Raw genomic sequence first — 14,058 nt, 5'->3', positions numbered from 1 at the left:
TAATGATAAATATTGGAATGTACTTGGGGACTTTAGTGGGGGAGGTGTGGGGAGAAAATATTTGTCAAGCTGTCCATAGACTTAACTATTGTGAATGTCATTTCATTTTATTATGGTGGTTGACTTAACTCTGATGTTCAGTTTGTATTTTTGGAATTGCTTTTTTCTTAGAATTAAAAGACCAACATTAAATGTGTGTATTTTTTAAGAGAGAAGAATGAGTTTTGATTCTGTACTCTTGTGAAGCACATATTTGGTGGCATCCTCTCATCCGTCATTTCCCAGTCTCTAGCTTTCCTGTTCCTGTCCTGGAGACACTTGCCCTGCACATAGACACTAACTGGTGTTCCAGCTATGGTTGAGGGATGCTTTGTTACAAGGTGTCATGTACTGGAAAATGCTGCAATAGTGCTGCTGAAGATAGAACTAGAGTAGTAATTAAAGCACACCTACAAATGCCTTTCTCATTTTATGTGAGTTTCATTGTATGTAGTAGTAGTGGTGTGTCTCAAGGAAAAAGACAAATGTTGCTGTATGTAATGATTTCATTTTGGTATAACTCGATCATTGTATGTATGCATGTGTGTAAATACATGTAATTCAACTTTGTTGTGGTCACTGATTTAGAACCATTTCTCTGTGTATGATATTTAATATTTTTCCATTATGTTTTATTTGTATTACAGTAGTATTTAGGTAGGAGAAGTCTCTTGTGACAGTTCTAAAAATATAGGTATCGCATGAACAAGACAGCAAAGAAATAATGGCACAATACTGGTCAGAATTGTAAAATAAGCATCATAGCAAACTATTTGTCAAATCATTGTTCTCAACAAAAACTTCAGCAGGAATTTTGAATAAAACTATGGTTTTTCTATGCATAACAGGCATTTTGAAAAATCTCTAAGCATGATACATGAAATGCAGGTCATTATTTTGATTTAACATGAAGACAAAAAAAGGCCTCGAAGGTGAAGAGGAGCACTTTATTGTGTAGGGAGAGGGGGCAAAGATAATTTAATAAACAGAAAAATGGTTTGTCTTTGGAACATCCTAAACATCCTACTAAAGTGGTCTTTAGTGTTGTATTTTAAAAGGAAGTTGGTGAATTGGGATGGAACATGCCAAGGCTGACCATGGAGCAGTAGTCAGTGATAAGGATAAATTGGACAGAAGCATCAGTTCTGTGCACAGTGAAGAGGATGAGTCTTGCAAATGCTACACAGGTAATATGTTCAGGCATGTCTCTAGTTGCCTCATATCTGTCTGAATGAAAAATAACCCTCCAGTTAAGGGCATGATGGGAGAAAATTACATTTTGTACAAATAGCAAAAAGGGTTTAGGATGCTGTGTTTCATTCTGTCAATGTTGAACTTAAACTGATGGCCAAACACCCATATGGAGGTGTCATATCTATTGATACCCAAATTTAGTTAGAAAAACACATTAATGCATGGGTTAAACATGGGAGTTGTCAATGTTTTTAGAAAAGTTAGCTGTTGGGGTTTTGTTTTTTTTTTTTTTTGTAATTTGGATCATCTATAGGTGAGGTGTAATGAAGACATGGGAAAAGAGTCTCCTTTGGAGTCCCTGAAGGAAGTTGGAGGGGGGAAACAACTGTCTTTTAGCAAAGATAGTGCAGGATGATAGAAAGTAAAGCAAAAGACCACTATAAGCTGTGCACAGTCTGAGAATGAGCTTGAAATTTGATGCTTTTGCTGTCTTTCAGTTTTATCATTCAGCAACAATGAAACAAGATTTTTGTATTGTCTTAGTGTTTTAGTATTTTGCATTTTTGAATCCCTTAATGTTCTCAATTAGCTCATCTCTGCTATTTTTTAAAATCAGATTTGTACATATTTCATCATTGAGATCCATATACTGTAATATCAGCAGTTACTCTGGTTCTCACTAGTGCCAAAATACTTGCTTGCAGATACTAATTTTTCAAATACAGCTGTAGTTCATACCATTCTTTTCATATAATCTTTCTTCTAATGTGTTTACTGATACTATTTCACCAGTATGTGTTTTTCTTTCACTTGATCTAATTTATGTTTCCAGCTTCTCAATTTGACAATATTCCATTTGCTTCCCATTGTTAGCTACTTAGTGTTTGGCACTGATTGACTTCCATGTGGTTTAGGTTTCCTAGTCTTCTGTTTATTTAATGTTCAATACAGTACCTTCCAATCCTGATATCTGCAGTTTTACTCTTTAACAAGCTCATTTACTTCAAAACCTGCTTTAAAGCAGGAAGCTAATTGATAGTTCTGACTTGCTCTAAATAAAGTTTTTTCTGTAAGCACCATTTCCAAGTCCTTCATTTGTGCTTTGCCATTCTCTAATGAATATTCACAAAACTTGGGTATTGTTGCATTTGCTTGTGTCAACATCTAGTGGGATAGTTACTGCTTTGCTATGTACATGTTTTTCTCATTCATGAGCATTACTTATGTTGCCTACTTTGTTATTTGGTTCCTCTAATTTGGTATTCATAACTTCACAAACTGGTTGCATGCTAGCAGAGACCCAAAAGCACTAAGGGTAAATTTCTAGAGATCGTCAAGAATAGTTGGAAATTGTGGGAAAGGGAATTAATGAACAACTGGAAAGGTTTTAACTCCATTAAATCCTTCAGCATAGAAGAAAAGGACTTTAATTAGATGTTTAATTTCGGGTCCCTTAGCATAAGGTTGAAATGTATAGATATATGCTTCTAGAACTTTTCTTTTGGCAACTCAGTGCCTTCCTTATGCACCTGTATTCCAATTTAGCAGGTAGCAGATGGAGAGCAAGGAAGGATGTTTTACTTCCAGAAACTTGGTAAGTACCAAGGGAAGAAAGGAGTTTGGCAACAGTATGGATTCCAAGTCTCATTAACTGTTGTAAACTATAGCACTAGACAGCATGAGAGATGTAATTCAGATGCTTCTGGTGAAACTTCAGCAATGTAGGTGTGCTTACTACTACTTCTGAGTTTTTTATCATTATCTTATTTTTTTCATTATTCTGTTACTATTTTATTATCTTTACCTTTGATAAAAATCAGCTTATGTTATATGAATTGTTGGCTTTATACAAAAAGGTATGTAGCTTTTGATTGCATTTTTAATTTCTGTAGTAATTTGTGTAAATTGTGTTTACTCACCTCTGTACCTCACTATTAATACAGCATTCCTCTTGTATGAATAGTGAATTTCTGTGAGGGAATACTGCTGGAGCCAGGGGGAGAGCATGGAAAAAGGAAGGGCTTAACTAAATAAGCCATTTCTGAGCAGTAACTAGGAGTTGTGTGTTTCCTGTCTACACCGCAGGTTGCTAAGTTCTTAAATGAAAGTGTCTCAAGGAGAATTGTTCTTTAAAACACAGAAACTGTTAGTTTTTAAAGACATCGGATATAGCTCAGGCTTCGTTTCAGGCTGTCTTAATTAAGTTCTGGGGCTAATGAGTCTTTAGAACAGATTGCCATATAAATTGAAAAAAAAAATACTCCAGAAAGGGGGGGGGGGGAAGTAATTAAGTAATTGCTGTGACTAATTGAGTAAAAATTTTAAAAATGTGGTCTTAACACTGTACCACATGGCCATGGACTGAGGATGCTGATGCAACCTGGCAAACAAGTGGAGTTAAACAAGGCCGTGCTGCACTGCTGAGCACGAGAAACATTGTGCCGATCTGAGGCACAAGGCTGTGCTGTGTTGTGCGTGCAAAGTGAAGGCAGAAGGTGTCATTTCTCATGGTGCACACTTGCAGAGATCAGGAAAAGAAACTTGCAGGTATTTCTCGTGTCTGTGTCCAAAAATAGCTCTTGAGTTTTTACTGCTCATGTACTTTTCCAAGTCAAATCACTGTTCCTTCTACCACTAATTGCCCAATCTGACAATGTAACATTGGACCGTAATATTTTATGATCTATTTCATTGATTCAAAATGCAGCACAAAGGAAGTTCCCGTTTCAGTACTTGAACAATGTGGTTTGCAGACTTCCGGATAGGCCCCAGTGTCTCAGGAGTCTTACGAAATGGTAAACAAGCTTAGATTTGTCATGTGTGTTACTCAATTAACCTGAAAAAATGCTGCAGTATTTTGAGCTTTATTCAGTATTATTTTATGAGTAATGCAAAACTATTACATGTGAATAACCAGGAGTATTTATATTATGAGATTCTTAATTGTGAGCTTGATACTGTGATACAATTTCCTGTTGATATTTGCTGCTGAAATAGACAGTTAAATATTTTCTCTTAAAAAGACCAGAAGCTGGTGTCTTTCTGATCTGATGCCTGTGCAAATCGTAAATTATCTGCACTGATAAAGTTGATTTTGGGTTACAGTGAATAAGAACAAAATTTGAATACTGCATGAAGAAGAAATGAAAAAGCTGCATTACTAAAACCAAAATTCTTGTTAGCTTAGCATCCTTGATCTTTTGCATCATTCAGTGGTAGAGAATTCTTCATTATAAAATGAACACAAACACAGGTTTAAACTTGATTTATTGAAAATCTCAGTTTTGCATAATTATTCAACATCTGCAAGTCTTAAAACATTTAATTCTGAATAAAAAGTCCATTAAGAAAGAAAATGTAATTTATATTCTCCTTTGTAAATTTTATACAGTCAAAAGCAACCTACTCTTCAAAATCCAAATACAATGTTATTTAACTGTAAGTTTGAATGCCAAATCCTTCACCTATCATAAACATATTCCAGCTGCCAAAGTCAGTGAACCTTTCTAGTTATTCCCTCTTTCATTTTCTAGTGGACCTTGAATGATGAGAAAATATAGTCAGAGCTCTTAGTTGCAAAACAATAATTTCTTCCAGATGAACTCTGGTGCCAGTTGTTGCATTTTCCTTCTACCAGCAATTGCTATTTGTAATGGGAGACCCCAAACTGCAGCAGTCCTGTGTCTTTGATCAGAGCAGGCTGCAGTCAGTAGCAGGTTAAACTGAGACACCAAATGGTTTGCCCCTGATGTATAACTACTGTCAGAGAGGCACAGCAGAGCAGCTCGGGAACTCAATCCCTTAAGGTGCCCTTGGAAAACTTGGCAGAGCTTATCTGTTGGAGTTGTAAGGTGAAACGAATCTAGTAGCTTGGAGAGCAGAGGTAGATATCTTAGTCACAGCTTCCCAGAGCTGGTTCAGCATTTTGCAGAGGGTGATGCAAGCAAAGATAACAACATGGTATAGTGCTACTGGGAGATAGACAGGGAAATGGCAGGAAAACATTATTTGCTACTCTAGCTGAAACAATTATTTTTTCCTAGACATATTTCTGGGGTAAGAACAAAGCTTTCTACTTCCAGGCAGTTTAGAATAGAAAGCATCATATGGAAGTAAGATACACAAAACCTTAAAGGGTTACAGTCTTATTCTGGACACAGCTTTGCAGAAAGATGAAGTAGCTCAACAGCCTTTGGAGCCCTCTATAACAAGTTCTGTAATAATAATAATAATACTCTTGCTTATAAAAACTATTTAGAAATATTATTGCTAGGTCCTCTTGTCTGAAGTTGAAACTGAAGTGCTGTTTCTATGTTCTGTAGCCCTTGCTAGCATCTGCTTCATTTGAACAACATATTTCTTCAATGCACCTATTGACCCTGTTTTTATTCATAAAACAGTATTTAATCACAAGGTCTCAAAGTTGCAACTCTGCCATTCATACAGATGACCCCACAACAGGCACAATACTACTACATATACTTTTTTTAAAACACTTTTTAAAAAGTGCTTTTAATAAAGTTTTTAAAAAACTCTTAGGATGAAATGTAGCTAACAAATTTATACAAGAAATTGCAATGACTTGGCACATTGTAAAAATTACTTTGAACTACTAAAAAAAGTTAACTCTCATGTACCAGGGGTTTTGGCAAAAACTTTATACCCTCACTACACTGTTAAAAGCCACCTCATCCAGATATTATAAATTTCTGATTTGATACTAGCTTTGCCTTAGTTAAGCGATACTACATATTCAGTTGATCATAAAACTCGAAGCCTGTACTTACTGCTCCTGTGATTTGTGCCTTAGTCATATGAACAGCTAGGTACAGAAACACTGGTTATATGAAGAGAGTGTACTTACACAGCTGAAAGACTTGTGAAGGTGAGCAAAAATGGAAAGCTTAGGTGAACAGCTTTGGTTTTACATGGCTGTGTAAGTCACCTGATTGTTACATTAGTCATAATTGTAATAAAAATAAAGTGGAAAATAAGAGGGATTTTGAGACTACAGCAATCAATGTTTGTTTTGGTATACCATGACAACCCCTGCCTTTATTAAAAGGAAAAAACATGAGAAATTAATTTTTAAAAAAATTAGCTATTACATGAGGTAAGAGTAACTAAGAATTTGCACATCATACTTCCAAGTGTGTCTGTATTTGTTTGTATACCATGTAGTTACTTGTCTCATGTAACAGCCAAGAAGGAAAATAGGATCATGCAACTACAGGACAGAAAGATTTATGAACGGGAATTGTACTTATTTTCTCCAATTGTTTTTCAAGACTGACTCAATTTCACATTGATGGTGCTTTTTTTAAAGTGCTGATATTAGTCATCTGTTATAAAAGGAGATCTCATGTTCTTACATAGTTAGCCCAGTGTTTCTCCATGATGCCAAAGAACAGAAACAAAGGATTTTTAAAAACATATAGCTTTGAAGAAAAATGACAGTAACTACAAATCCTGTAAACTTAGGCACATATGTAAATTCATTCAGTATTTAACAGCAACTAAACCAATGTCTGTTACTACTTAAACTTCTATGTGAAAATTTAAAAAATGACAGTTATATTAACATTACTTTGCATATGCACCAAGTGTGCTATGCATAAGGTAGGCATCAACAATCATTAACAAATCCTACAAGTACAAAAAAATAGTAGCATTTGGAAAAATGGGAGAGCTTGGGAGGATGCATTATCTTTTTGTTTTAAAAAAAACCAACAAACCACCACAAAAAACAAAAACCCCAAACACAAACAAGACCAGCACCATCACATCCAAAAAGCCCAATGTGAATTGAAAACCTGATTTTTACTGTCTGTTCAATAGAATCTGAAAGGTCTTTATTTTCTTTACTGTGGTTTATTGCTCCCCTCCTCCCCCATACCTGTTATATTGTTATGATCATAATATGAACATTAACGAATATTAAGTTCTACTTTTCCTCTTATCTTCAAAGAGACTTTTCAACATGTAAACCTGAACAGCTGATACCACCACCATTACTCCCAAGTTGACCATGGACCAGAAATTCACTCTGTCGAAGTTGCTTTCTTGTATGTTTCGGTCACGAGCCTCAAATGCTCTGAGCAGGGTCTGAATTTGGACACTTTTGCTTAATCTGGCTTTGACACTGTTGATGGATTCCTGGTAAGTAACAAAAGAGTATTTTTAGAAAAAAAAAGAACGCCTGAATTAAGTGGATAGCTTGCAGCACATACAAAATTATTAACACTGTATTACCACCTGTAATTTAATTTCTTAACAAGTGAAGAGTTAACTTCATTTTAAAATGTACACCTCATCAGTTTTCATTAATTTGTCTAGCCTGTTTATTGAGTGTCACCTGAAAAGACTTAATTTATGTAACATTAGTGTTCTCTAATAATTTTGGTTTTTCTCTTTTATACATAGGGAGGTAAGAGAGAAATCAAACCTATCTGGACAAATAAAAAGCAGTGAATACTGCAGAACTAGTCTCAAACCAAATTATGTAGTAGCAAGCAAATGTAAAGTTTTTTCTGCCACATAATAAAATTAAGGAGCTTTTTAATGCAAATTACCATCAGGCCTGTATCTGTAGCAAAAGAAAAGTACAATAATGTTACATTCCTGTCTGCTTCTGGTGTTTCTACTGTAGTGGCCATAAACTACTGCTTCAACCTTGATACAAAAGCAGAGTTTGGACAATAAATTTTGAATAGGACAAGCGGAGGTCCTACAAAGGACATAAAGTGTTACCTTTGGAACTAGAGGAAGTACATGAACACTCCAGCCATGATGATGGCAGCTCAAGATCCACACCTTATTCTGCACTAAGTAAACACCTGACCCTATGATCTCTTGAAGTTTCATCCACCACATAATAGATACTAACAACATAAAAGCTGATCTCATGAAGTGCTGAATTATGTTCTTGATACAATTATGGATCCTAAAGTAACTTTTAGTGAGAAGAGTAACATTTGCAGTAAGAGGAGGCTAAGAATTAAAAAAAAAAACCAAAACCATACGGTTAAACCCAGCAGTAACATTTTCTCTGTTTCGTATTTAACAAAAATATTTCAAAATAGCTATTTTGGGGAGCCAAATAATTTTATGATGATAAAGTTCATTGTTACACAATAAGGAACATCAACATGACACAAAAGCTTTAAAAATAAGACACAATTCCCTATTTTCAACAGAAAAGGTGTTTTCATTAAGGAATTAAACTACTAAGTGTTTATGTTAGTCCTCATAGACCTTGCAGGGAAAGTAATACTTGGCTAAGTAAACAATGGGATCAAATACTAATGTTAACTTTACAAAAACAACCTACTTTATAAGATTTTCAAGGCTCTCAAAGAGAAGTTCTGCATTTCTTTTTCTTTTGGAAGAGATACCAGTATGTAAACAAGTGTCTGTCAAATCCATTCAAGTATTTTTTGTGGTTAGTGTGAGAGGGATTTTCTTCACAACTCCACATATAAACTTCACTTTTTTAAAGTGTCTTGACTGACATTTTTAAAGATCTGGTCAGCTTTTCAGATTCTGTATTTGATTTTATTATTATTTAAATGTGTATCATACACCTATAAAAGATTTTAAACATTATTTTGTTATTTAAAAATCTGCATTGTGTTTATGGCAATAAATAATACACTGTAATTTTCTACATGATGTATTCAGTGTGTGCAGATGTTGGGATTTTGAGTTGTTTTTTTTTTTAAGATACCTATTGTCTGTAGCTATGATCAAACAAACAATAGCTCACTGCATCCTACCAAGCAGTAAGAACAGTGGTACTGGAGAACCAAGCAATCCTTTGCTTCTAGAGTAATCTCAATATTGAATGATCATAAAGAGAGTAAGAGCTTCGACTCAGCAGTAGTCTGAATCCTACATCGAATAGGGTCAGAATACAGTTTAAGTAAACATAACCTCTCATACAATGTCTGCAAAGATGAACCTGTAGTTTATGCAAATTAACTTTCATTCTGTTTATTAGTTTGAAAAGGTGTAATAAAATTTGGGGGCAAAAAACCTAATAGAGTATTGTCTAATTTACTGAGGATAGAAACAGCAATCCATACTTCTGCAAAGATGCGATAAAGAGACTAACACAGTGTACCTTATTTTTAAACATTGATAAAAATTATGCAGTAATTCCAACTACAGCATTGGGACTAAGTAATACCTTAATGGTCAAAGTATTAATTTCATTGCTGCTAGGGAAGAATGTCCCATTTTAGCAGTAGGAAGAAAGGAAGCTGAATTGGAAAGCAAGTGACTGAGAGCTAGCCAGTTTCTTCTTGCTGATGAAGGGCCTATTCTGAAAAGATCTTCAAGTTTCTTTGTGTAAACGAGAGATCCATGGTGCTAGACTTCCTGTATTAGTAAAAGCAATATATGGAACTGGAATACATTCCAGGATGATGCACCAGACAGAGGCAGAATGGCTACATGACGCTGAGTTTTTTTCCAAATGCTCTTACAATGCAGAGAATTAAAGATAAAATACTAACCAGAATATCTTCCAATTTCATGTCTAGGAGATCTGTGCCTGTAACGTACTTCTTCCAGTCTTCCTCATCTTGTCCATCTTCTCCCATATTGTCCAGGATCAATTCAAAGAAAATTACCTTTTCAGAAATGGTACTGAATGTGTTGTCAAAGCAGAACATGTAATCTCCATCTTCTGTTTCCACCCTGTGTAATTAAGCAAAATGTGATTAACTACACTTTCCATGCTGGTTCTTAAAAAGTCAGTTTTTGTACACCTTTGTCTTAAAGACTGGCAATCATGCACTTAGAAATAACCAGATCTTCTTTTTGTATAAAAATAAGAACTCTAAAGACACCTTACAGATTACACAGTCACAACAAAACAATCCCACTGACTGTCAAGGCTCAAAATGATGAAGACAGCAGCTTGCTTTCATTTCTTTTCAGGGATTTTGAATCATTGTTAATTATTACCAAAAAATACACAGTAAGTGGAATTCTTATACTGTATAGTGAAATTGCAGCAAATATTACATGTTTTGACAAAAGGACTGGAAAAATAGGGGACTTTTTAGCTTGTTATTTGTATGACTGAAATGATCTTTGGTATTAGATATGGAGACCTTTTTCAACTGCATAATAATTATTTTTATCCATTGAACATTAACATCTATCATTAAAACAAAAGTACCCTTCACTTCATGGTACAATCCATGTAAAAGGCATTCAGTGTCTATAAAAAGAAAATTGTTGTTCTCAAACTGTCCTATTAGAAAGTCTTTTGTAATACTAAGGAATAAAAAGTACTCAACCTTCATTTTAGTTGTATTTGCCAAAGAGACCAGAAAAGTTCTTTATGTAACACTTCTGAGTTTGAAGATTTTAAACTTACGTATGAACTCCATCTGATTTTCTTTCATCAAAAACTAGAGTTTCACCTTTCGGGGACAGCAGATGAAAATCAACATCTAACCCTGCTCCATCCAGAACCTGTGAAACAAACAAAAATAACCAACCTCCAACCAGTGGAATTCCTGTTTGCATTGCTGACAGAAACATTTTTAGGGAAGGCAAACGTTTGTAGGTAAGGGAACAGACAAATAAGGAATCTGAAAGAATAATCTGTCTGGATAAGCCAACACCAAGTTAACTGGAAACAGATTAAAACACGGCTCGACCTAAAAGCATTTTAGCAATTTCGGAATCTTAAACTAAATGTGATCTAAACCTGCAAAGCTGGGCTTTTATTGAACCTTTCCCTAATTGCTTTTAAGAATGCATACAGTTTTATCAACAGGCAGGGTTAAACAACCTGTAAAAATACCAATAACAGATGTCTAAATCTAGCACTTCTATGGCAGATGTCATTGACTGGTAAGTACCTGCACTACTCCCATTTCAGTGGCAGAAATGTTTTAACAAATCACTTTTCTGTACATACGTGTTATACATACTTGAACATTATGTGCTGTCACCCCTAAGACATCTTTGTTGGGTGAATTAACACTGTTGAAAACTGGACCAAACCTCTTACGCCAATCAAAGCTGTACCACAAGTCCTTCCCACCTTTTGATACACATTTAAGGTCTGAATTCTGCCAAGGCATTCTCTTTTCCCAAAGGTAGGAGGAATTGAAGGCATTTAGCTTCTTAAGTTCTCAGGGAGTGTCTACAGCATTACAAAAGGTGTGTTGCTTTAACTGTATAACACAGCTACAGTTGTATCACCACACCTACTGTGTTGTAGAAATTCTTTATAGGGAAGGTAGTAACTGCATAAGGGGGTGGAGAGGGATCATTTTTATGACATTACTTAAGTCCATGCTAGGGGAATTTTTTGTTTGCTTGTTTTCCAGTGAGCTTTTTCAGTACAACAGTCTGCTCCTGCTGAAATGGAGGGCAAAGTTTACACTGGCTCAAACTGACACTGAAGACTTACAAAAATTTAAAAAAATGGATAAAGGACAAGGAAAATTACTAGCTAACAGCTGATCAAATTAAAAACCATATATAGTGACGTATCTTTAGGGGTATGCTCCAGTCTAAACACCCAGAAAAGAACCTTTTTATTTGCATAGTGTTTACCTTATTTCTTTGGAGAGTGACCTGCATCCTATGTTAAATATTCCTATGCCTTAGCCACTAACATGATTAAGTACAAAATAAATCTATTTGCAATAATATACAGAGCTCCTTTTCTACACATTGAAATAGAAAGATGAATCATTACTGTTAACAGTAGTGCTAAGAAATTTATGCCTGAGTAGAAATAAGTTACATGTATAATGTTATACATATTAGCCCTTTCTAAAATAATGTCTTTATTTAGCTTATGATCAAACTAAAATCCTATTCTGTGCAAAATAAACTTCTGTTTGGCTTAGACAGGGCTCTGAACAAAGCTTCAACACCTCTGTCTTTCATTCTTGTTCAGTTCTGCATGTAACAGTATTAGAAATAATCAGGAATTTCAGCTTTATCTTTCCACTGAGAAACAGAAGGGAAAAACAGATGGAGGGAAAGAGAGACAGATCCTGGCCAGCCTAGAGGCACAGTAGTAGTAGGGTGGAAAATATTCAGTGCAGCTTCCCTCACTGTACCTATTTTACTGTAGAAAAAGTTTTTGTTTTAAGGAGGAAAAAAAAAAGTCTGAGATCGAAACCTATCCCAGACATCTCTGGGAAACTCGACTCTTCCCAAGAAGGACATTGAAATCTTAATGATAGTCTGTTAAATTCGGCTGTTTCTGTAAAACTTTCATCATTGAGGTAAAAGGTGTTTAATATCAGCACGAAGATAGGCAAGTACGGGCTCTGTGCATCAGCACAACGTTCCTTACGCTTTAGAGCTACAACACAAGGTCACAACCGTGAACTTTCTACATTCAGCCCTTTTAAAGGATGGCGACTTGAGCTCTTCTAAAGCAGAAACAAAGAAGTGTCCCCAAACCACCAAAGAACGTATTAGAATAAATAAATAGGCAGGTAAGTTAATTTTTAACTCCCGAAGGCAGAACTTCTAAAGAGTGCACAATTCCAGCGTGGCTTTGCGGGCTCTGCCGAGGCCGGCAGAGTCCCGGGCAGCGCTGGGCTGCCCGCGCCCGGGTGAGGCCGGTGGAGCCCCGCGGCCACTGCTCGGGGCAGGGCACCGCATCCCTCGGCAGTCACTGCCCCTCGGGGCCGAGGCTGCGGCCCCAGCAAGGCAGGACCGAGCTGCCGGCATCAGGGCCTGGTGGAGCCGCTGTACAGGGGGACGGGCAGACGGCCCGGAGACGGCAGCGCCGCCGTTACGACGGGATGCGGGACCGCAGCTCCCCTCGGGACACCCCGCGGGGAGACGCGCCCTCCCGCCCTGCCCGACCTGGTACTCGAGCTCCAGCGAGGCCTCCTTGCGCATGGGCTGGTAGAAGCACTCCTTGCGGCCGGCGGGCAGCGTGAACGTGAAGTCGCTGTCCAGGGAAGGGCTGAACTCGGCGGCGCCGGGCGGCGGCAGCGGCAGCAGCAGCAGCGCGAGGCACCCGAGCGGCACCAGCAGCAGCCGCGGCCCCATCGCGGCAGCGCCTCGCAGCGCGGAGCCCCGGCGCGCGCAGGCACCGAGGGGCGGGCGCGCCCCGGGAGGGGCGGGGCCGGGATCCCCCCGCCGCACCAATCGCCGCCGCGCCCCGCCCGCCCACAGTGCACCGCGGCGGGGCGTGCTGCTCCCGCCCCCAGCGCGCCGGGGGCGGGGCCGCGCCTGCGCCGTGAGGGCCCCGCGCGGTTCGAGCGCGGTGCGAGCGGCCTTGGGCGCTGTTGTGGCGGGCACGGGGCGGCTCCGCCACCGGCACCGACCCGCTCGGAGCCGAGGGACGGCCGCCAGTGCCCCGTGCCGCAGCTCTCCGCCAGCTCGGGCCCCTGGCGCTGGTGCTGCCCGTCCGCCCGGGCCCGGTTCGCTTTCGTCTCTCGTTGCGCTGGTCACCGGCAGCGAGGCAAGTTTTGCGCGTTCGCGTGTACGCCGTTCGCTTCTCGGGCTCCCCGCCAGGTGCACGGGACTGCCAGATCTCTGGGATGCGCTGCGTGACAGATTCTTGGCAAATAATATGTAGCAAGTTTTTCCGGTTTTCATATATAGCAAGTCATGAAGCTTTTTGTACTTCGTGAATGCACATAGAACTCCTCACAAAAGAGACAATTTGTTATTTTTATCTAGTGAACATGGGAAAGAGTAGTGTGTGAAATGTACGTCTACATTTGGAAATTCAGTATTCTCTTTGTTGTATTTTTTTCTCCTTTCCTTTTTTTAATCTTTGCAAATAGTCCTTATGCACATTTAACAGTGTTTTAATATTAAATA

The 14,058-nt window shown here is 38.2% G+C and overlaps 1 protein-coding gene across 1 annotated transcript; it reads right to left on the bottom strand.

The window, feature by feature from the left end:
* Positions 1–4,483: 4,483 nt before the first annotated feature.
* TMED5 (transmembrane p24 trafficking protein 5) lies at positions 4,484–13,328 on the bottom strand. Its single transcript, XM_082287158.1, has 4 exons — positions 13,090–13,328; positions 10,622–10,719; positions 9,750–9,933; positions 4,484–7,389 (listed from the first exon to the last, which is right to left on the bottom strand). Exons 1-4 carry the CDS (start codon positions 13,276–13,278, stop codon positions 7,171–7,173), a joined length of 690 nt encoding a protein of 229 aa, XP_082143284.1. The 5' UTR covers positions 13,279–13,328; the 3' UTR covers positions 4,484–7,170.
* Between the last annotated feature and the right edge of the window lie 730 nt (positions 13,329–14,058).

Source organism: Coloeus monedula, assembly GCF_965178545.1.
Source record: "Coloeus monedula genome assembly, chromosome: 9".
Classification (NCBI taxonomy): Eukaryota; Metazoa; Chordata; class Aves; order Passeriformes; family Corvidae; genus Coloeus; species Coloeus monedula.
Note: the sequence above shows the minus strand (reverse complement) of the source record. Positions and strands in the feature narration are given on the sequence as shown.